The sequence below is a fragment of the Aquarana catesbeiana genome, linkage group LG07 (genome assembly GCF_042186555.1).
Source record: "Aquarana catesbeiana isolate 2022-GZ linkage group LG07, ASM4218655v1, whole genome shotgun sequence".
Classification (NCBI taxonomy): Eukaryota; Metazoa; Chordata; class Amphibia; order Anura; family Ranidae; genus Aquarana; species Aquarana catesbeiana.
This window is the reverse complement of record NC_133330.1, coordinates 97,553,162-97,577,927: the sequence shown is the minus strand read 5'-3', so window position 1 is coordinate 97,577,927 and position 24,766 is coordinate 97,553,162. Positions and strand designations below refer to the sequence as shown.

The 24,766-nt window shown below is 42.4% G+C and overlaps 1 protein-coding gene across 1 annotated transcript in view; it reads left to right on the top strand.

The window, feature by feature from the left end:
• Positions 1 to 24,766, top strand: part of GTPBP1 (GTP binding protein 1) — a 126,295-nt gene that overhangs the window by 61,854 nt on the left and 39,675 nt on the right. The window contains exons 6-9 of the mRNA XM_073592522.1: positions 4,591 to 4,705; positions 19,596 to 19,740; positions 19,840 to 20,022; positions 21,640 to 21,775. Of these exons, the coding sequence (XP_073448623.1) occupies positions 4,591 to 4,705; positions 19,596 to 19,740; positions 19,840 to 20,022; positions 21,640 to 21,775 (579 nt within the window). The remainder of the gene's footprint in view (positions 1 to 4,590; positions 4,706 to 19,595; positions 19,741 to 19,839; positions 20,023 to 21,639; positions 21,776 to 24,766) is intronic.

The window sequence follows — 24,766 nt, the reverse complement described above, 5'->3', positions numbered from 1 at the left end:
AGGCAGTCCCCTAGTTACAAACGACTCCTAATTACAAACTGAGGAAGACAACAGGAAGCTAGAGGAAATCTACCCCTAGGAAGGGAAATTCACTCTTGTAAGAGTTATTATGGGAAAATGGTACCTCCACCGATTGCTTGTTTCCAAAACATCCCAAAATCCAATTGTCATTGGAACAGAAAGTGAGGTGAAATCTTCTGAACAGGGGCACTGACAGCAAAACAAACATTACAGGAGTGATTACCCTCCCCTATGCTATCCAAAAAAGCTTTAAAAATATTTTTTTGGTTGGAGCTACACTTAAAAAATGTACCTGTTCCAACTTACAAACAGATTCAACTTAGTGATTGTAAGGGTTCGTTTTTTTTTTTTTTTTTTTTTTTATGACTTGCATTTCATACTTGCCTCCACTGTGCAGCTCGTTTTGCACAGAGTGGCCCTGAATTCGTCCATTAATTAGTCCTTGAATTCGATACCTGCTCTTCTGGGGTCCCCCGGCGGCTCTCGGCTCCTCCCCGCATCAGATGGCCCCCTAGGAGTAGCGCTCTCCTGAGGGGGTTACCTTGCGGGCGTGATCCAAGTCCAGCATTCGGCGTCCATAACTGCCGAATGTATGGCCCAGCGCCCGCGTCATTGGATTTGATTGACAGCAGCGGGAGCTAATGGCCGCACTGCTATCAAACTATCCAATCAAGAGGCGAGAACCCCATGCAGAGACAGCGCGTCCCTGCCGGGTCAAGTTCCACGGCTCAGGTAAATAAAACGGGGGGGGGTCTGGGAGGCCGGTCACTCAGGATGCATTAAGGTGAAAAAACACAAAGCTTTACAACCCCTTTTAAGAACAAACCTACAGACCCTATCTTTGTAACCTGGGGACTGCCTGTACTTTTCTCAGATGTCAAAGTTTACAGAAACATTTTGTTTGCACTTTTGTTAAGTCATGCAAGATGTTCACTGGTGTGTTCATTCCTTGTTAATATCACTTGGAGCATTGCCCTATCCTTCATTGTGATACTATTATTTGGTAGCAGGTACTGTGTACATTAGGGGGATATAGTGTGTGTGTGACCCCCACTCTTAATAGCCTGGCTATTTTTGTGTGACACCACAGTGACCTTCGCTCACTGGACCCTTCCCCTATCTGTTAAAAGGACTGCTGAGGTGACTTCAGGAGGTAATTTTTTGAGTAAATATAGAAGTTTTTTTTTTTTTTTAATGTAGTTTCCTTTTTTCTTTCCTCTGATTTAATTCCCACTCTAGCTTTAAACACTTCTTCAGGGCACTTTTACCCCCTTCTTGCCCAGGCCTGCTTTCAGTGCTGTCGCACTTTGATTGAGAATTGCGCAGTCATGCAACACTGTACCCAAATTACATTTTTATCATTTTGTTCACATAAGTAAAGCCTTTTTTTGGTGCCATTTAATCACAGTGGGTTTTTTATTTTTTGCTAAATAATTGGAAAAAAGCTGAAAGTTTGCAATCATTCTTCATTTAGCCCAAAATGTGTTCTGTTACATTTCTTTGGTGAGAATAACCCAAATCATTGAATATTATTTAGTCTGTAGGAAAGTTAGAGTCCACAAACTATGGTATATATCTCAAAATTGATCAATCCCGATGTACCGCAGGACTAATTTCTTGAGGCCCTAAAATGCCAGGACAGTAGAAATGCTCCTCAAATGACCAATTTTTGGAAAGTAGGCAGTCCAAGGTATTTAAGAGGCATCAGGTTTTTGAAGTTGTAATTTCAATGTCACCAGTGCAGTACAGTGTCATATAACTAATGTCAGTGACAGTATGAAGAAAAAAAATTCATAAATTTGTTTTTTTTATGGAATTTTTTTTTTTTTTTTTTTTAACCCTGTGACCAAAGCAATCACAGCTAGCAACACAATTGTACTCAGTGGATGTCATGAAAGGAAGCTATCCATTGTGTACATCCGTCATGTGACCTGCTGTGATTAGTCACATGGGCACATGGTACCAGCAGCGAGCCGGTACACTGATCAATCATCGGCTGTGTCTCGTGGACACAGCCAGTGACAGATCTCGCCGCTACACGGTCCCACAAGCGACACTTTCTGACAGGATGTACATCTAACGTTCAGTCAGAATAGGAAAGCGCCCGGCCGTCAATTGACTGACTGTAGGCTCTGTGGGAAGTGTTTAACCACTAGCCGAGCAGCCGCGGCAGTTATACTGCGGCAGGTTGGCACGGCTGCGCAAATCACCATAGCTGTACGTCGCTCCTTTTTTAAGATGTGACAGTTGGAGCGCATCGGCCTGGAGCTGTTGTCCCCGGAGCCGATGCGCATGCGCAGCGGGTTCAATGACCGCCAGGCACCTATCTCTCTTCTCCCCTAGTCAGTCCCACCCTCCCTACAGTTAGAACACACCTAGGGAACACAGTTAACCCCTTGATCGCCCCCTAGTGTTAACCTTTTCCCTGCCAATGACATTTATACAGTAATCAATGGCTACTTTTAGCTCTGATCGCTGTATAAATGTCAGTGGTGTCAAGTGTCCGATCTGTCAGCCGCAATATTGCTGATCGCCGCCATTACAAGTAAAAAAGCAAAGAGAATAATAAAAATGTAATCTATCACCTATTTTGTAGACGCTATAACTTTTGCGCAAACCAATCAGTATACACTTATTGCGATTGGGGGGGGGGGTTTCAAAAATATGTAGAAGAACACATATCGGCCCAAACTGAGGAAAAAATGTGGTGTGTTTTTTTTTGTTTTTGGAAAAAAAAGGATATTTATTATAGCAAAAACTACAAAATATTGTGTTTTTTTTTTTTTCTAAAATTGTCGCTTTTTTTTTTTGTTTTGTTTTATAGCGCAAAAAATAAAACCCACAGAGGTGATCACATACCACCAAAAGAAAGCTCTATTTGTGGGGAAAAAAAGGACATACATTTTGTTTGGGTACAGCATCGTACGACCGCGCAATTGTCAGTTAAAGCAACAGTGCCGAATTGCAAAAAATGGCCTGGTCAGGAAGGGGGCAAATCCTTCCGGGGCTGAAGTGGTTAATCTTATTATATCACTGTGCTACCGGCAAAGGTGGACCATGTCTGCGGTGTGGAAATATTTTAGAGTTTGGTTATATACGATTTTGCTCAATAGATTTCAAGTAAGGTTGAAATCTGTTTACATGAAAATAACTGCCTTTTGCCAATCTGTTGGTTCTATTTATTACTGTTTTGCACATTGAATTTGAAATCGTAGGGAAAATACATTTGCTTGAAACAGATTAGAGGCCTTTTGACGTTCTATTCATTACTACTACATTGCACAATAATTCAGAAGCGTGACAATATGTCTACATAAACTTAGAGGCTCTTTGTCATTCCATGTTTTGCCTGTGTGTTTTTTTTCCATTGTGCAGCGCATATAAATGATGTGTACTGGCTCCTACTAAACAAGAGTTTGAATGAGCTTGAATGTGATTGCTTAATTCTGAGCACAGCTACGTCAGAAGAGGGTGTGCACACTTATGCAACTACTTTATGTTCGTTTGTTACCCCCCCCAAAAGATTTCAGTTTGTTATTCAATTGAGTTGTACAGTTTATAGGTCACATTTAAAGGTGGAAAAAGTTCAAAAATTATTTTTCTTTGGCTCTATTTTTATTTTCTTTAATCTCTATATATCTATCATCATATTTTTTTATATAAATATTGCACTTGTAGTTGAAAGCACTTTACTATTATATTTTGGATTATATATAAAAAGGTTTAAAAAAAAAAAAAAAAAAAAAAAACCTGTCCATTTCGGTTTTCAGCCAAGTGCATCCTGAAGTTTTGGTCCAGAATTTTAATTTCGGTGCACCACTGTACATATATTAAAACATCAGCGGGAGCGTAAAGGGGTTGTAAAGTCGGAAGGTTTTTTTATCCTAATGCATTCTGTGCATTCAGATAAGCCTTCTGTGTGCAGCAGCCCCCTCGGCCACCTTAATACTTAACTGAGCCCCATCTCTGTCCAGCGATGTCCATGAGTGTCTCAGCCCTCTGAGACTCTCCCTTCTGAGCCATTAGCTCCCGCTGCTGTCAGCCAATCGGGAGAGGGGGGGGCAGGCTGGGCCGCAGCTCTGTGTCATAATGGATACACAGAGCTGTGACTCAGCTTGGGTGCCCCCATAGCAAGCTACTTGCTGGGGGGCATTCGACAGGAGGAAGGGGGCAAGAGTGCAGAAGAGGCACCCGAGAAGAGGATCTTTATTTTTATGGTGATATTTATTGGAAAAAAAAAAAGACTTTACAATCGCTTTAAGATGCCTAGAATAACTAAACTTAAGGGCCCTTGCCTATGGGGGGGGGGGGGGGTGTTAGCTGGGCGGCATAGGTGCAGTGTGTATGTCATCAGATATGACCGGCTGGAAGGGGCTGAAGGCTGTATCAAGTGGTACTCGTGTTTATGGCCCTTTTGCCTTCAGGGACAAATCCCCGCAATGTAGGTCTTGAGTGACGGCTGCACCCCAGATACCTAGGGTAGGTCTAGAAAGTTAAATTCATCACATCAGTACAGTTTCCGACAAAAGTTCAAATACATTATGAAAATGTCATCCTTTCATTTTACAGAAACTCTAAAACTTCTGCAGAGGCTGCTTAAATCTCCTGGATGCAGGAAGATTCCAGTCTTGGTACAAAATAAAGATGATGTCATTGTAACAGCCTCCAACTTCAGCTCAGAAAGGTACTGGTTTTAATGCGCTTAATAGTTTTATTCTAATATCCACTGAGCGATACAGCTTTAGATTAAGCAACCTAGAGTTCTACTGATGCCTATAGGAGAAATGGGAAGTAGGCACGTACAAATTGGCTGTGGTGGAGTTCATGATGTCATTAGCCTGCCTTTCTGCCTCAGCTGATTAGAGGAAGCTTTGTACTCATTCATGGGAGTATTTCAGCAGTTTTTTTTTTTTTTCCCCTCAAAATGCACCGCCTAAATGCTCAAATGTGCATGGACAAATAGACTAACGTAGAGTTGCTTATACAGGCTGAATTGGCCTCTTGGCTCCTGTACCTCCTGGCCCTTTAGTAGATTTATGACGGTGTGGCTTAAGATCACGTGACCACTGGTCACATGGTTCGAAAACTCCCGATTGCAGCGAGCGATCGGGAGCTTTCGGCTAGTCGACGGTAACTGTCCTGGGACCGCGCAGCGCGTGCGCTCTCTGCACAAGTGCATAAGCAGCAATTCATGCAAACATGCGGCCCCTTGGCGCTAAGGATCAGGCGCTGAGAGGCTGCCTATTTTGCGGACGGCCAGTGCCAAGGGGTTAAAAACGGCCAAGTGCCTGTGTAAGCAGCATTTTTTTTTTTATGCCCAGTGTGCATGGACCCTAAAGCTGGCCATACATCAGTAGAATTTAATTTGGTAAGTGTCTTTTGGATTGTTTACATATCTGATAACGGGGGTCAAATTTAAGTCTTTCAACTGTAGTGACAAGATCAAAGGAGAATGAAAAATTTTTCTTGGATGACATTCTGGCAATGGGGTTTTCGTTCGGGGGAAAATCCATACTTAATGTAATGCTCGGGTGCATTCAGTATAGCGACTTTAAAGCCGAACTAAACCCTCCTATCCATTATAGCCACGGATGCTGCCATCTTGACTTATTTGATATGCAATTGCCATGATGTTGCACATGTGATCAGCTGTGACACTAGCCTTGACAGGTCATTTGAGAGTTGACAAAGGCACACTAGTAACTGTACCAGGTATCTTGGGAGACCGTTAAATTGGTGGGTTTAATTCCGCTCTAATGGATCTGTGTCAAAAAGCAAAGATATTCTTTTTATATAGCACTTTAATGGGTGGAACATGTTGAGTGTTTGTGGTTGGGGTGCTCACTTTATAAAGGGCTTGATCGGGAGTGAAAAAATGTCATTTTAAATAAAACTTGCTCCTACACAAAACACATGTTGGTTGGGGTGCTCACTTTAAAGTGGTGTTCCACCCCAAAAAAAAAAAAAAAAATACATGAATGTGCCTAAAAAAAAAAATAAAAACATTTGGAAATTTTTTTTTTTTTTTTACTCGCCTCTAAATGCCTGTTGCTAGGGGATCCCTCGTAGTCTGCCCCTTTCAGTGCCTGGGCTGGTGACATCACTTCCCCTCGGCACAGGAAGGGCTCAGCTCTGCACCCTCCCTCTTGTCAATCATCTGGGACCCATTACAGGTCCCAGATGACTTAGCGGCCAATCGCGCATGCGCAGTGGGTGCCCGGCTGTGAAGCCACAGCTCGGCGCCCACAGTTGCAATGCCGGTGCCGCCGAATGGAGGGGGAGACTAGCAGGGCTTCGATCCCCTGGGACAGGTAAGTGTCCAATTAAGTCAGCAGCTGCAGTATTTGTAGCTGCTGACTTTTATTTATTTTTTTTTTTTTTTTATGGGAACTCCTCTTTTAAGTGCTTTTTTATATCACTGGTTCTCAACCTCAGTCCTCAAGTGCCCCCAACAGTCTGTTTTGTGAACTTCCCATAGATAAAATAGATGGATGCCATGTCATTGATATTGATTTAAGACAGCTGTGCATAGTGAAGGAAAACTTGAAAACATGGTCCGTTGGGGGTACTTGAGGTTGAGAGCCACTGCTTTTTATATTAGGGGATGCGGGGTTAAATTTAAAAATAATCTGGTGTGGGAGGCACTCATTAGTATGACCAATTTTTGGACATACAGTATCTCACAAAAGTGAGTACACCCCTCACAATTTTTTTGTAAATATTTTATTCTATCTTTTCATGTGACAACACTTAGGAAATGACACTTTGCTACAATGTAAAGTAGTGAGTGTACAGCTTGTATAACAGTGTAAATGTGCTGTCCCCTTAAAATAACTCAACACACAGCCATTAATGTCTAAACCGCTGGCAACAAAAGTGATTACACCCCTAAGTGAAAATGTCCAAATTGGGCCCTATTAACCATTTTCCCTCCCCGGTGTCATGTGACTCAGTGTTACAAGGTCTCAGGTGTGAATGAGGAGCAGGTGTGTTAAATTTGATGTTATCGCTCTCACTCTCACATACTGGTCACTGGAAGTTCAACTTGCCACCTCATGGCAAAGAACTCTCTGAGGATCTGAAAAAAAGAATTGTTGCTCTACATAGAGATGGCCCAGGCTATAAGAAGATTGCCAAGACCCTAAAACTGAGCTGCAGCACAGTGGCCAAGTGACCATACTGCAGTTTAACAGGACAGGATTTACTCAGAACAGGCCTCGCCATGGTCAACCAAAGAAGTTGAGTGCTCAGCGTCATATCCAGAGGTTGTCTTTGGGAAATAGACGTAGGAGTGCTGCCAGCATTGCTGCAGAGGTTGAAGGGGTGGGGGTCAGCCGGTCAGTGCTCAGACCATACACCGCACACTGCATAAAATTGGTCTGCATGGCTGTCGTCCCAGAAGGAAGCCTCTTCTAAAGATGATTCACAAGAAAGCCTGCAAACAGTTTGCTGAATACAAGCAGACTAAGGACATGGATTACTGGAACCATGTCATGTGGTCTGATGAGACCAAGATAAACTTGTCTGGTTCAGATGGTGTCAAGCGTGTGTGGTGGCAACCAGGTGAGGAGTACAAAGACAAGTGTGTCTTGCCTACAGTCAAGCATGGTGGTGGGAGTGTCATGGTGTGGGGCTGCATGAGTGCTGCTGGCACTGGGGAGCTACAGTTTATTGAGGGAACCATGAATGTCAACATGTACTGTGACATACTGAAGCAGAGCATGATCCCCTTCCTTACATAACGACCCCAAACACACCTCCAAGACGACCACTGGCTAGCTGAAGAAGCTGAGGGTAAAGGTGATGGACTGGCCAAGCATGTCTCCAGACTTAAACCCTATTAAGCATCTGTGGGGCATCCTCAAACGAAAGGTGGAGGAGCGCCAAGGTCTCTAACATCCACCAGCTTCATGATGTCATCATGGAGGAGTGGAAGAGGACTCCAGTGGCAACCTGTGAATCTGGTGAACGCCATGCCCAAGAGGGTTAAGGCAGTGCTGGAAAATAATGGTGGCCACACAAAATATTGACACTTTGGGCCCAATTTGGACACTTTCACTTATGGGTGTACTGACTTTTGTTGCCAGCGGTTTACACATTAATGGCTGTGTGTTATTTTGATGGGACAGCAAATTTACACTGTTATACAAGGTGTACACTCACTACATTACATTGTAGCAAAGTATAATTTCTTCAGTGTTGTTACATGAAAAGAGATAATAAAATATTTACAAAAATGTGAGGGGTGTACTCACTTTTGTGAGATACTGTAAGTAAGAATGATTCTCTTAGTCGAAAACTTAATTTGAATACTTCTACCAGATTTTTTTCTTTTTTATCCCCGGCATCCACCTACAGGTTCATGATTTTTACCAACATATGTTGCCCCATAATGTTGCCGACATTCGTTGTTTTACTTAGTAGGTTCTGTGCGTAGAGAGATAAATCAATGCGAGAGCTGTGCGTTAACCAGTTGTGATTCCCACACAGTAGCCGGTAACTAATTTTGGTTCTGAATAAACCAAAAATTTTTGGTTTATTGTCCTAGTCATACCATATAATTTTTACACCAGCAGTGCTCATCCTTTTGAAGAGCAAGGGCCGCTTAAGTGATTTGGTAACCATTCGTGGGCCACAATTTAACTATGGGGTTTTACTGCCCTCAAACCACAAATGAAAATTAGATCTTAGTGTCCTGAGCCCCCTATATAAGGTTCTAAAATACAAAGGTAACCAGTGCTAGACAATAACCAGATCTGTGCAATAGCACATAAATTTTTTTTTAAATCTAAATTGTGACTGCAGCACTTACTGATATTCACACATCAAATATCCAACATCAGTTGTTTCCAAAAATAGTGTTACGCTAACGTACAAATCATACATTCATAAAGTGCATATATCATTAGAGTCCAGTGAAAAATTAAACTCCAAATTCAGGTAGTCTTCTGTGAATACAAACTCTTCACCCCAAACGTTCACCAGCCATCTTAAATAAAGCAGCTTACTAAATATTTAGACCCCACGTCTCGAGGTCTAACTGCACTTTAGAATGATAAATCCCGCCTGGATGGCTGGCTCCCTCACACGGTTGGAAGTGCCTCAAGCCTGTGGCAGTTCAGTTCAACCCAGAGTTTGAGTCACGGAACTCTTTCCTCTTAAGACATAGAAAGTTCTCATGAGCAATATCGGCCTGTCAGGCTGGGGTGCACTTCAGGATACCATCCCAGTGCAGGACATTTTGGAGCTCTGGGCCATTTGGTTGGCTGTTAAGTGCTGGACTCCTCTGGACTCAATGAGAATTCAGTTGGACAATGCCATGGCCTTGCTCAACCATCAGGGAGGCACCAGAAGTTGCATCACACAAAAGGGCAGTGGACTTGATCCTCTTTTGGGCAAAACTGCACTTTTCTGCCCTGTCCGCCATCCACCTCTCAAGCATAGAAAATTAGCAGGCGGACTTGGAGGGTATGTATACATTTATTTTATTTTTTTTATTTATTTATTTTTTCCTTCCTAGGATGCGTTAAGGTGAAAAAACATGAACCTTTACAATCCCTTTTAGGACCCTCTGGTGTAAGCCATCTGGTTCTGGTGACTTGTTAAGTTTATCAAGTCTATTACTGATATTGGCTTCTGTTAGCCATGAGGGTACATTCTGTGACTTGTTAACATTAGTCCTTGGTTACTAAACATTAGTCTTGGTTACTATAGCCCCCTTTTTACTTCCGTGAAAACTGAGGAGAAGAATGCATTTAAAACCCTTGTCTTTTGTAACTAAATTACATTCATCATCCTTTATGGGGCCAACATGCTCTGGCCTCATTTTGTTACTGTTAATATATAAAAATGAAAAAAATTCTTGTGGGGTTTTTTTTTTTTTTTTTTTTTTAACTCTCCTCCGCTATGTGACTTTCATGGTCTATTTTAGATGTCCTGATTGCATGCTTACATTTCTTATTGCATTCCTTTTTGGAATGCTGAAAATGACCCCTAAAGGATTTAATGTGTTTTTTTTTTTTTTTGTTTTTGTTTTTTTAGGCCTTTTTTGCTTTTCTATGCATTTTTACGTTCTAGTTTAGCCACCCAGGATTATTTTTTGCTCTTTTATACTTATTACCCACTGGAATACAGTGGATGATACCTTTTTATATAATGTGCTCCAATATTGTTATGCCTGTGCAAATTGTAGCCTCAGTTTCCTGTTCTTGGGGTCTTCTGCTGCTGTAGCCCATCTGCTTTAAGGTTTGATGTGTTGTGCGTTCAGACATGGTATTCTGTGTACCTTCGTTATTTGAGTTGCTGTTGCCTTTCTATCATCTTAAACCAGTCTGCCCATTTTCTTACAGCAAGAAGGCATTTTTGTCCACACAACTGCCGCTCACTGGATATTCTTTTTCGGACCGTTCTCTGTAACCCCTAGAAGATGGTTGTGCGTGAAAATCCCAGTAGATCAGCAGTTTTTGAAATACTCAGACCAGCCCGTCTGGCACCAACAACCATGCCATGTTCAAAGTCACTTAAATCCCCTTTCTTCACTATTCTGATGCTCGGTTTGAACTTCAGCAAGTCTTCTTCACCGCATCTAGATGCGTAAATGCATTGAGTTTCTGCCAGGTAATTGGCTGATTAGCAATTTGTTTTACCAAGCAATTTCAACAGGTGTACCTAAGGTGGCTGGTGAGTGTATATAGTCCAGTGTCATGGGCAGGAAAGACCGGATCACCCTGTATCTGACCATTACTGTAAAAACGGGGGCAATGTGTTCATTTTACAATGTAAACTTTTCAATCTTGGTTCTAAAATTAAACCACTTAGTTTTGCTTAGTCTTGTCTGGGTGACCAGGTGTTACATTACCCCGTTGGTTGCTCACTTTACCGCCAATTTTTTCCACTCTTTCGCCACGAGGATTCGTAACCGGGGCGGTCTACACCCGGGTCGCTGCATATTTTTCTGGCAAAACCTTATATTCCATACCCTACTCTGGGATTAGGCCACAAAGATATACATTCACCTGTAGCAGTGGCAGGAGCCAGAAAAAGGAGCCAGGGCTGAATCTTAGATGAACCTTCACTCTGCTGAAGGGGTCCACACAGCACTCCACCTCAGTGACAAAGCGTTCCCTTGCACCAGAACACAAACTGTTTTTTTTTTTTTTGTTTTTTTTTTCATTTAACACCAGTGACACATTCTATAGGCATGCAACATGAGACCTACCTGACAAAAGCAGAATTTTCTGCATCAATGCCACAATTCCTCAGACAATTAAGTGCTTTATACAGCCATCTATGTCCAGGGCTACAAAATGCTATGCCCCTTCTCCAGCTCCTCCATCTCTGAGTCGAATCCCAGTATGCCTGCCCTAGACGAGGCAGACACAGAAAAGAATGAGGAGGATATAGAAGCAATGTTAGAAGAAGCTACAGAAGATTTTTCTCCACCTCCACTCTTTCCCAGCTTCACACAACATGTAAATAAGCTTGTTGCTGCCGTGCGCGAATATCCTGGCATTGTAGTTCATGATGATTTTCTGTCTCACCAAGCTGTTTTTGGGTACCTGCAAAAACTATTGACATTCCCAGTTCATGGACTAATAGAATGGGCATACAGTAATTATTCATTTACTCCAGAAAAGATTCTCACTCCTTCAAAAACCTTTGCCATACTGTATCCAGTGGAAAAAGAGTTCAGTAAAAGCGGTCTGTTCCTGTAGTTGATCCTACAGTCTGTACCATTTGAAGAGGCTTGTTGATTCAAGATTCTACAGATAGAAAGTGTGAGACGCTTCTGAAGGCTCTTTACTCTGCCAGGCCCAGCCCTGTGATCGCCTCACTGCAATTTCAGTGTGTCAAGCTGTAGCTTACTTTACTAGAGAAGTGAACAGCCAAGAGGATACTGCATTCCAGGACCATGCTTTGATGGAACAATTACAGTGGTTACCTTCTGCTCTGCTCTTTTTTTTTTTTTTTTTTTTTTATGTAGATGCCCTGGAATGTGGGATGCGACCAATTTTACAGAATGGCTCTAATTTCTTTAATCGTACATCACGGGACACAGAGCCATAGTAATTACTATGTGGGTTATAGTCAACCTTCAGGTGCTGGACACTGGCACACCCTAAACAGGAAGGTGCCTCCCTAATATAACCCCTCCCACTACTGGGAGTATTTCAGTTTTTTTTCGCCAGTGTCTAAGGTATTGGTCACGAGTAAAGATGTGGTGTGCTGAGCTCCACTGGAGCAATCCTTGCTGGGGCTAGCTATGCAGCCGAATCCATTCAAAGTGACTTCGGACTAATTTAATGGTACCCGGGCCTCGTATTCAAAGAAATGAGCTTTTGCTTGTAACGCTTCTCTATTTAGAGAGCTGGACCCCGGGATCCAGTACTTTTGGTATTAAGGCCATAAAGTTTTACTGGCGGGGTGCTTTTTACAGGTCCAGGATTGTGGGCTCCCCTAGGGTCCCCGGTTCCTGAAGGTTTAACAGAACCCACCGTGAAGGGTGAAGATTGGGTCTGTTGGTTTTACCACAGAAAACCCTGCGGCGGGAAAGCTAAGTGGAGTTTTTCTAAGGTATTTTTAAATTTTCTTATGCAATGTCTCCTTTAAATGTTGTCATGCCTAAGTCACCACTGGGGGCTGTATGGAGCACATACCTTCTAATGCTTTGCTCAGAGTCACGCTGTGTCGCTGTGTTCCTCCAGCTAGCAGGCAAGACCTCCGGTAAGTTTGGGGGGGTTTTGCTTCCTCCAGACACCCCCACCTGAGCTGAACTCTTTCCCTCTTCAAGAGGCTGAGTATAAGGGAGAACTAAAAACGCTCGGCAATGCCGTTTTCTTTCACCGCCCCTACACGGCGGCGGCTTCCAGGGCATCCCTTCCTCACTCAGCCGATCATGTCAGATCGGAGGTCCGTGTTTAAAAAAAGAAAGGAGGGAGCGCAATGCGACGTGGGGGCGGGGCTTAGCGTGGCGTTGGCGTCCTCCAACGCAAGAGTGTTTAAAAAAAAAAATCTCCATTTATGCTGGCTGCAAAATTGTCAGAGACATAAGAGCAAAGAAAAGCATGAAAGAGGTTTTGGCGATACAGGCATTTCCTATTTGACACATTTACTATTTGCATCAGGCTGAGCATTAATAGCAGCGGCTGTGGCCGGACTATTGCTCAAGCAGTGGATGCAGTTTCTTCTGGTAGTACCTCTGCTTTATGCATCAGGCTATGGTCAAAAGGGGGGGTTGAAACCCCCAAAAAAGAGCTAAAAGGGTCTCCCTCAGGCTCTGGAAAGCCTGCTTATCTCTACAAATGGCATCCTCCCTTTAGAGGGGGTGGCTGGTCAGAGTGAGCATCATGGCCATGAAATGTCTGCAACTGTTAAACACTGCAGCACCTGTTTATTTTATTTAAAAAAAAAAAAAAAAGTTTAGCGACTTTAATCGCATCCCAGTGTGGGTCAAAATGCGACAGGTTCTCTTCCATTACCCAGGACCCTCAAACTGAGCAAATAGGGGCAGGAGAAGATGAATTCCCTCAGGGGACCGTGGTGGGGCTGATGACTCCTCTTCAAAGGTGTCAAATGCGGGAGAATCAGCTGTTCCAATCTTAAGATCGTGCAATTTCTTGCTGAAAGATCACTCCACATTTATGTACCCTTAACTGAGTGTTTAGGTTCACTAAAGCCTCCTCAAGCTGTGCAGGCTTTTTTTTTTTTTTTTTCTTCTTTTTTGTATCTGAGAGGATCATCCAGATAAGCATTTTTTTTTTTTTTCCCCCTCCTAAAAAGTTTTCACACTCTATCCTATGGTGGAGGAAATTCACTAAGTAGGGTATACCAGCAATTAACACTATATAACGCTATGCTATATCCTTTTTTACAAGTATATAACTATAAGTTTGACTTGTCTGGCAGATAATACTCAAATGCTTAGGGATCCAACGGATAAAAAGTTGGAATTCCTATTGGAAAAAAACAAAACACTTTTTTTTTCTCTGACAGTAATTGCTTAATCATTGAGAGACCAGTTTAAACAGGTGTTCAAGGTTATCCTGCTCAGCAGGCCCAGGAGACAGCTTTATGTTTGCAATAGTTGCTATGAGAGATTCTATCCTTCAAGCCTTGCGCCCTTCGCTAAGCGCCTTGTAACAAGCCCCTGGCTAGTCTTCCTTTCTTATCGTACATCGCTGGACACAGAGCCATAGTAGTTACTATGTGGGTTATAGGCCACCTTCAGGTGATGGACCCTGCACACCCTAAGACAAAAAGTGCACTCCCTATATAACCACTCCTACTACTGGGAGTACCTCAGTTTTTTCAGTGGTTACCTTCTGCTCTGCTTTTTTTATGTAGATGCCCTCGAACGTGGGATGAGACCAATTTTACAGAATGGCTCTAATTTCTTTAATCGTACATCACGGGACTCCATAGTAATTACTATTTGGGTTATAGTCCACCTTCAGGTGCTGGACACTGGCACACCCTAAACAGGAAGTTGCCTCACTAATATACCCCTCCCACTACTGGAAGTTTCTCAGTTTTTTTCGCCAGTGTCTAAGGTGTTGGTCAGGAGTAAAGATGTGCTGAGCTCCACTGGAGCTGGGGCTAGCCGTGCAGCCAGATCCATTTAAAGTGTCTTTGGCTGAATTGAATGGTACCCAGGCCTCATGTCCGAAGTAACGTGGTCTTGCCTATAACGCTTCTCTTTTAGAGAGCTGGGCCCTGGGATCCAGTACTTTTTGGTATTAAGGCCATAAAGTTTTACTGGCGGTGGTGCTATTACAGGTCCAGGATTGTGGGTTTCCTCGGATCCCCAGCTCCTGAAGGTTTAATGGAACCCACTGTGAAGGGTGAAGATTGGGTCTGTTGGTTTACCACAGAAAACCCTGCGGCAGAAAAGTGGAGTCTTCTAAGAAATTTTTAAAGATTTTTCTTACGAATGTCTCCATTCATTTAGTAAATGTTGTCATGGCTATGTGTCACCACTGGGGGCTGTGTAGAGCACTTACAGTCTCTTGCTTCTCAGAGAGCTCACGATGTGTCCAGGAAACAGCAGTTTTATCTTCCTCCAGCCGGCACCAGACCTCCAGTAAATCTGGGGGAGGGGGGTTTTACCTCCCCACCAGACGCCCCCCCCTGTGCTGTTTTTCTTCCCAAGGAGCGCATATAAAGGGCGCGCGAAAGGCACGCCGCTCGGCGGCTTCGCCATTACTGCCTCTCTTCCTGCTGATCCCATAGGATCGGAGCCCACGCTCGCACGGAATAAACTTTTTTTTTAAAAGAGGAAGGGCAGCATCTCAGAGTGGGACTAAGCATAGCAGATCCCCGTCCATTGCTCAGGATCCTCATGCTGAGGAACAAGGGGCAAGAGAGGACTGATTTCTCTAAAAAGGACCAGGAAGAGGCTGATTTCTCCTCTTCCGAAGAACCTAATGCGGGAGGATCAGGTTCGCAGGAAAGGTTGTTGGTACAGTCTCTCACTGAATTGGTCCGCTCCATATTTTTAATGCCAGTAACGCAGTCGGTCGATGAGCCCACCTCTGGTTTGGGTTCACTAAAGCCTCCCCAATCTGTTCATGCCTTTCCTATCCATTCATAGCTAAGAAAGCTAATGTGTTCTGAATGGGAACACCCAAAAAAACATTTTTTCCTTCCTAAAAAGGTTTCAATACCTTATCCTATGGAGGAAGAGTTCTATAAAAAAATGGGTAATTCCAAGAATTGATGTTGCTATATCCTCTGTAAACAAAAACCTGACTTGTCCGGTAGACAATGCTCATATGCGATAAAGGTTTTGCATAAAAGAATAAAAGCTGACCATTGTAAGCACCCCCTATCAGTGTTAAATGGTTGGTCTCAACTTTTCAGCTGCTACTTTTCCTGGACAGCTTAGTCTGTTAAAGGAAGAAAAATAACAGGCTTATTTGCATTAACAGGTGAAAATAAGGAGAGAAAAAACCCCCAAATCAAAACCTGGAGCCCAGAGCAATAAGGATGGCTCTGCGAGACTGGACTCCAATTGTGGTGCAGCTAGACAATGCCTTGGCTGTTGCCTACATCAGCCATCAAGGGGGAATCAGGAATTATGCATCCTTGAATGTTGCAAGCCAGATAACCTCATGGACAGGAAATCAATGTCCAGCCATCTCTACAATCTACATTCCAGGAGTCAACAACTGGAAATCTGATAACCTGAGCTACCACCACCTGGGTCAAGGGGAATGGGCCCTTCAACACAGACAATCGGATATATTATCAAAAGAAAAAGGGGAAAAAAAGGGTTCAACAAGGAACCCCTGGTCGGACTTTGAGGCACAGCAAACCAAAGGGATCGTATTCAAAGTAACAATATAATAAACTTTATTAAATACATATATATTTGTGACAAGGAAATGACAAAAAATATATAAAAATCATCTATAGAAAAATATATATGTGAGCCCCAATGCATCTACGCATTTCGTTCTAAACTTCTTCAGGACACATTCAGGTTTAGTGCAGAGAAAAGGAGAAAGGTCTCACTATTTTGCAGAAAGGCTCTCATAAGCCCTAGTAGTTGATTATAAAAGTAAATAATTCATATTTCCGCTAGAGGTGCAGGAGACTTGTCATAATGAGTGACTGTCAGCTATTGTCATATCAGTCAAGTTGAGCGTCTTTGTTTCCTCCAGGGGATTTATACTAAATTTAACTGAAAGCTCCATTAGGGTACTCATACACTTCCACGTGGATCATTGAGTGGACATTATATATGGGCTTTGTTTAGCCCTTTGGTTCGTGGAGCTTTCTTGTGGCATTGACACTTATCCCTTGTTGGCAACTTTTGTGTCTTCTTTGTTGGGATTGCATCTATAGCTAGGACTGATATGACAACAGCTGACAGCCACTCATTCTTATGACAAGTCTCCTGCACCTCTAGCGGAAATATGAATTATTTACTTTTATAATCAACTACTAGGGCTTTTGAGAGCCTTTCTGCAAGATAGTGAGACCTTTCTCCTTTTCTCTGCATTTAGGCCCCTTTCACACTGGGGCGGTGGGGGCGTCGGCGGTACAACAGCGCTATTTTTAGCGCTGCTGTACCGCTGCTGTACCGTCGTTCATTTTTAACCATTTTAAATGGTTAAAATCTCTCGTACAGCGCGGCTATAGCCGCGGTATAGCCGCGCTGTCCCATTGATTTCAATGGGCAGGAGTGGTGAATACACCGCTCCTTCACCGCTCCAAAAAAGCGGTTTGCAGGACTTTTTTCACCGTCCTGCTTGCGCACCGCTTCAGTGTGAAAGCCCTTAGGCTTTCACACTGAACAAACAGCGGAGGCTGTTTAGGGGCGGTTTGCAGGCGGTATTTTTAGCGCAATACCGCCTGCAAACCGCCCCAGTGTGAAAGGGGTCTAATTGAAACCTGAATGTGTCCTGAAGTTTTTTTTTAGAACGAAACACGTAGACGCATCGGGGCTCACATCATGTATATTTTTATATAGATGATTTTTATATATTTTTTGTCAATGTCCTTGTCACAAATGTATATGTCTTTAATAAAGTTTATTATATTGTTACTTTGAATACGATCCCTTTGGTTTGCTGTGCCTCAAAGTCCGACCAGGGGTTCCTTGTTGAACCTCTCCTTCTTTTCTTTTTTTTTTTTTTTTTTTTTTTTTTTTTGATAATTCAGCCATACGGATGTGGCCGTAGGAGTGTTCCCTTTTACATTTTGCTCATTCGGATATGGTAGAAAAGGGGGGCTCCAGGTGTGGACATCCTAACTTCCAGATCCAACCAAAAACTACCTCCCTGATTGTAGCCAGGATAAAGGATCCTCTAGTGCTGGCTTTGGATGCCCTGATAATTCCCTGGTCTCAATTCAGGCTATTCTATGCCTTTCCCTCAGTGCAAATTCTGCCTCCTCTAGTGCAAAGACAATGACCTGCTTCCTTTCTTGTTCTTGAGCAGCCAAGCCCAGAAGAAGAACCTGGTACACAGACATACTTACTCTTCTAGTAGAGTCCCCTGGTCTCTCCCCAATAGGCCAGATTGGTTGTCTCAAGGCCCTCTATTCCATCCTGCTTCTCAGTCTTTAGCTTTAATGACATGGCTGTTGAAGCCCAGGTCTTGAGAGAAAAGCCAGAGTTTATCATTTCTACGTTGCTGAAAGAAAGAAAAGCCACTTCCAGATTGATCTATGAAAATCCTTCTTTACCCATTCTGAACAAAGGCAATGCAGTTCAGAGATTACTCTGTGCCTTGCATTCTGGCAGAATTTGGCTTTAGGCACTCTAAAAGGTCAGTTTTTTACTTTGTCCATTTGTTATTCAAGAACCTCTGGCTTTGCACTCCCTTGTAAAAACATTTTTTTTCAAGGTGTATCTCGCATCAAGCCACCCTTGTAGAATTGTGTGCTTCGTTGGGATTAGAGCGATTTTTTTACAGGACAGAGAACCATAAAGGATCTTCCCTTAGGTGATCTTTCTTGCAACATGGTCTTTTTGGTTGTTTTCCCATCTGTCAGACATGTCTGTGTTGGCAGCTCCCTTGTAAGGAGCTGTTCCTCATTCCTCACAATGACGAGGTATTGTTACGCCCAACCTTTTCTTCCTAAAGTGGTAAGAGTCTTCCACCTCAATGAGAACATAGTCCTACCATCCTTATACCATGTTCCAAAGCATCAAAGGGAAATTTCTGTTCATTGCTTGGCTGTAGTCAGCGCTATTTACGTCAAACCAACAGCTTCAATCAATAATACTGTACTGTACAGAACAGTAAGACTCTGTTCTGTCCTCAGGCTGCCCCACTTCAAGTCCATTGTTGCTCAGTGGCTAAGAAATATGGTTTCTAGAGGATGCCCTCTCGGGGACAAAATCCTTTTGCTTTTACCGGCTCAGTCCACCAGGTCTGTGGTAGTTTCCTGGGCTTTCAAGCACCAGGCCTCTGTAGCCTCGCTTTGTGGTCTACCTGGTGGACGTGCAATCTTTTGTGGATGAGGCTTGAAAGGTTCTTGCAGCTGCACTGTGTAGTTGGGTGTGTTGACCCTTATTGTTGGGTCTGTTGACCCAGTTTGCTTTTTTTGTTGCCCACCCTTCTCATACTTTGCTTGGGGCTGTATGATTTAAGATGAAAGGAATTTAGACTTACCCGGAAATGACTTATTTTGGAGTACAGTGCAGGGCACAGGCCACTCTCCCTTTTTCTTTCCTTGGATACTTTAAATTGCCTGCTACAAAACTCAGGACTTGCGGATTGGGCTAGGGTTATAGTGAAGACATTCAGGTGGCGTGTCCGCGAAAGCTTTGTCAGGGCCCAATCACCTGAATGTATGAGCCTGTAACCAATGGTCTATGAATATGTTGCCTGTTTTACAGGCAAGTTAAAATTTATTAGAGAGAGAGCGAGAGACTTAAATGATTTTAGCAAATGGTTGCACTATAACAACAGAGTGAAAAATGTAAGGGGGTCTGAATACTTTCCATCCCCACTGTAGATATAGATAATCATAATCTCTCTCTTGGGAAAAAAAAAAAGTTTTTAGCATATTGTATTAACCACACTTATATTTATTTATTTATTTTTTTTTTTAACACTTCTTAGGATGTGTCCGATCTTTCAAATCTCGAATGTAACGGGGGAAAACTTGGATCTGCTCAAAATGTTCCTCAATTTGCTTTCTCCCCGATGCAGCTCAAGGGAAGAAGAACCTGCAGAGTTCCAGATTGATGATACCTACTCTGTACCAGTAAGCTTTTTGTTTTGAGCGTAATAGAAAAAAATCCACAGAAGCTATAGTTATGTTTTCCGTACTGGAAAATTACAGGATTTTTTTTTTTTCCTACAGGGTGTGGGCACAGTGGTTTCAGGAACAACATTAAGAGGACTAATTAAGCTAAATGATCTACTGCTGCTAGGACCTGACCCTCTTGGCAACTTTACTTCTATTGCAGTGAAGTCTATACATCGCAAACGCATGCCTGTTAAAGAAGTACGAGGTGGTCAGACAGCATCTTTTGCTCTGAAGAAGGTACAGCATTGTTGTAATATCAGATTAGCTGTGATTCCACCCTAGTAGTGTGTTCTTTTATCATTGAGATCTTATTTTTTTTTTTTCTATCTGTGCGTATCTCCAATAACTTACATAAGTTCTCGTTTTACAATCGTTTAATCAAAGGCATGATTTACTCTGATTTTGTGGTCCAATTGTTTAGTATGATCTTAAAACCCAACTGCAGCTAAAACTTATTTTAGTTTTGATTAGAGCCCCTGTCCAGTTTAGGAAAACATTGGCCAGGGTTATGCTTTGAGACGGTTCTGCTTTCATTTCAGTAAAAATTCACGTGCAACAATTTTAAACACAAATTAACAGACTCTACAGAATTTATCATCTTGATATACCTTTTTAACAGGGAAAAAAAAGTGTAAAACTGTAGTTCTGAAGGAATAAACATGAATTCCTCTCGCATACCCTTGACTACCCTGAGACTCCTACAAAGGCTGTGATCACATGCATTCCTTTTCAGATGTAGAAAGTCATACACAATTCAGCCAGGATGTTCTCACCTCTCTCTCAGCATACACAGGGATATGATTTGCTTTTTTGTTCAGGACATCTTGTGAACAGAGTTCTTTCCTGATCAGTGACCTGGAGAAGAGGAGCAGCTGCACTCAAGTAAATTGTCATTAGGAAATGGACCACAAATTTCTACGAAGGGTCCTGTGTAGAAGGCAGTGGTATGGCCTAACCACAGCAACACTGCTGCCTTGAAATACTAACAAACCAACCACATTTTGTTAAGCACAGTCACATGTTTTATAAATGTGTTTACTGCTTCTCTTGCTTTTGGGACTGTAAAGTAAGTAATGCTCTAATTTCAGTAAATGGGGGAGAGCATTTGAACTCAAGAGTCCTATATGGACAGTTAGTATGTTCTCTGCAGAGAACACTCCATTGGAGACTCCAGGCTACATGTGCATGCCTGCATCTGTACATCTTGGTGCAGTTCTGTACACACTATGAAGAAACGCAACACTTTTTTTTTCCAATAAACCTACTACTTCTAAGGCCTCATGCACACTGGATGTTTTTAGCTGCTGTTTTTGGCTTCAGGAATTTTTTTTCTGCAGCCAGTGAACTCTCATTATCCGATTTGTCCATGCGCACAGAGGCTTTTATCAACTTTGTTAACTGGCTAGGAAAAAAAAACAGCTAGTGGGTTTGAAGAGGTGTTTTTCAGCTGTAAAAACGATTTAACTCTGAAAAACGCTGAAAAAAGGCTATTCGGTATTTGAGCGTTTTTGAGCCATAAGCTTTTGTGGGAGTATAGTTTTCCTAAAAAAGAAACGCAAATGCTAAAAAACGCTACTACAAAAAACACTTTCTACAGCTAACGCTACTGGCGTTTTTTATAACTTCCAGTGTGCAGGAGGCCTGCTAGGATATTCTACATGAATACATTGTGCAGCCTAGAACGTGGCAAGAATGTAACTATCCTCTATCTCCCTTTTGCATTTTCTTATTGTTCCCATCGGCACCAGTAAAAAAAAAAAAAGGTTTATGTTGGTTTTATAAATCCTCTATAGAACCTTGTGCTGTTTTTTATGGTCCTAGTAACAAACTGCATTCTTTCTGCTTGTTCTTCAGATTAAGCGATCCTCTATCAGAAAGGGCATGGTAATGGTTTCGCCACGCCTTAACCCTCAAGCATCTTGGGAGTTTGAAGCTGAGATCTTGGTGCTGCATCACCCTACAACAATCAGTCCGCGATACCAGGCGATGGGTAGTTTAATATTGACTTATTTCAGGGTTTGTGATTTAAGGTTGGAACACTAAATAGTTCATGGACAGCGCTTTGACATCATATTTAAAGTATATTTCAACCTTTGCTGTTTAAATTTGAGAAACCCACACTATAGGTTTGTTTTCTAGTGACACCGCGTTACTTGAAAAAATATTAGAAAAAAAAATATTCACATTTCCATTTTTCTTTGGAGTAGGTTTATATATAGGACTTTATAAGCAGCTTCTATTGTTCAGAATAGCTTGCAATGGGCAATTAGGGGAAAGACTGAAGGACAGTTTTTTTTTTTTTTTTTTTTTTTTTTTTTTTTTTAAATTTAAAGTGCATTACCATATAAACAAACTCCAGCGCTTCCTTACTGCAGATTTAGCATCTGATCTACTCAAGGCATCTGGGCAATCATCTGTGAAATTGAGTCTCCAGTGAGACTGATTACATAGTTACGTAGATTCTGAATCAATACAGTTATTACCCAACGAAAAGCTTGCCCCCAAAGAGTGGTGGTCATCTGCTATTGCTCACAAATTAAGAGTCTGTTTGGAATTTTTGTTTTGATGAGCACCACTTGAAAAAAGACAATCGACAAGTTGCTTCTACCACTGCTATTCCTAATTTTAATCTTAAAGAATAGATTGACATACCTAACCGATCAATGGTTGGATGTGCCCTCTAGAGTGCTGTTTTCACTGGCAGGCCTTGCTTTTCACCCCATCTTGGCTGTTGCCAACTGGTCAATGCCCCTTTTTAGAAGAGATATTGCCTTTGTTGTGGTTTATCCTTCAGTCATAGAACATTTGGAGCAAATGATTGTAGCATTAAGCTCCAGTTGTGACAGGCCACTGGAGGTTTCTGTACACAGAGGCCACTTTGATTAAAGGGCTGAACTGCAGAACCTGTGTTTAACAAGCATCTGCATGGTCTTTAAGGAACAAGCCTCTTCATATCTTGACTGGATACCATTATCAAGAAAGCAACTGGTGGTGGGAGTAAATGTTAGATGTGTGCCAATAGTTATTTAACTGCTTAAAAGTACCTGTGTCCTAGAATCTTTGTACAAAGAAATTGATATGGAGGCTATGTGGACTTTCATGGTACCTAAATGGATACCAAACACACAAATGATCTAAAAACATTTATTTTATTACATCATTTCAATAAAACATTATTGACATAAGCACTAAAATCGCTCTCGAGTGGATAATTACATAGTTTATCCATATCCTCTCGACATGTTTCGTGGTCACATCGCTTCTTCAGGAGTATTTTTAGAAAGCAAAATTATCTATAAAAAAGACAATGATCAAAACAAAGAACGTACAGCATAGTATGATTTATATGACTGGACAAAAACCAAGTTTCACTTTTTTTTTTAATTTTTTTTTTTTTAAATTTGTTATTTTTTATTTTGGATTCCCTTTTTGCTGTGTATCCTGTGCTCCTGTATGGATTGAGGCCACAAGTGCAGCTGGACAGTTGCCTCCTCGTGGAGATCCACTGCACATGCGCACACGCACAATTTTTTTTGTGCACACACGGTGGGCTGGTTCCTCTGCTTCCTACAGTGACTGGTCACAGAAAGCCTAACCCTACCTACAGGTTGTGAGTACCTCTGGTTAGTTAACCCTCAATTTGCATGGCAGATAATAGACACAACAGGAATGAATGGGTCAGCAGGCCTTACCAGCTTGTGCTCAGCTGTCTTCGAGGGAGGGTAATGTCCTACTCCAGAAAAGCAAAGCTCAAGCTTCTGCATATAAACCTTTTGGCTTATCAAAGAAGGAGTTCTCTTTGCTTTTTTCAGAATGCTCTGAGGAGTAACGCCTCTTCAGTGACTACTTGGACAACACCTAGATCAAAAAAGTCTTGGGGGTTCAAGGTACCCTCCTACCCCCAGAAAAAGGCTAAAACTCCTTCTGGTAAACCTTCAGCTCCTGAAATGAAGCACTCCTTTCCCTTTTACTCGGGCTTCCAGGTTTCAATTCCAGCAAACCTGCAAACCAGAAGCAAGCCCTCCTCACAATGAGGGGGTCCCCTAGTTGTTGATAGGGAGGTATTCCCTTTGTGGAATACCTGGACAATCGCCTACTTAAGGATCGGTCGGCCCAGACTGTCTGCCAATGTCCATCAAACGGTGTACGCTCTATAGAGGTTCAGATGGGTCATATCTTCAGAAGTCAGTGTTGGAACCAAGTAAAAGGAAAGGGAGGCTGGCGGCACTTCTAGGAATGAAAGCACCTCTTTTGTTTCAAATCTATAAGAACAGCGATATGACACACACGGTACATACTAGGGGTGTTGAAAATAATCGATGCAGAAAACGGCTCAGGCAAATTTTTAGCTTTCAGCGCTGTCGCACTTTGAAAGACAATTGCGCTGAAGAACAGAGTATTGGTAACTGTAAGCGCAAACACACAAGTCCATATATAACAGGAGATATAAAGGGCTGAGCAATAGGGGTGTGGAATTTTAATCGTCGCATCGCGATTCGGGGGTCCCCGATGCAAGCCCCCCGAAGAATCGATGTCGGGTGTGACGTCATCCCGACTTGCCCCGCCCCTCCCGGAAGTGTACTCCGAGCATTTTTTCTCAAAATGGCTTTAGCTATTAAATGCAATAGTAATCCATTCAGTGGTGATCGCTGTATGTGTCCTTTTTTTAAATATATGTAGCTTCAAACCTCGTTTTTAGTTGTGTATATAACTGTATATCCCGGCGCTCATGTGACTGCTCGGTCCGGCCTGCCCCTCTCCTCTGTCTCTCCTGACGTCAGCCTCGCCCGCCTCTCTTCTGATCTGATAGCTACAGTTGGTGGGCAGGGCTGAGAACTCCCACTGACGTCAGGAGAGTCAGAGAGACCTGAGACTGAGAGGAGAGCGATGCGGGCTGGATTGAGCAGTCACATGACCGGCTTATACAGTTTTACACACAGACAAAAAAAACAAGGTATGAAGATGCATATATTTAAAAAAA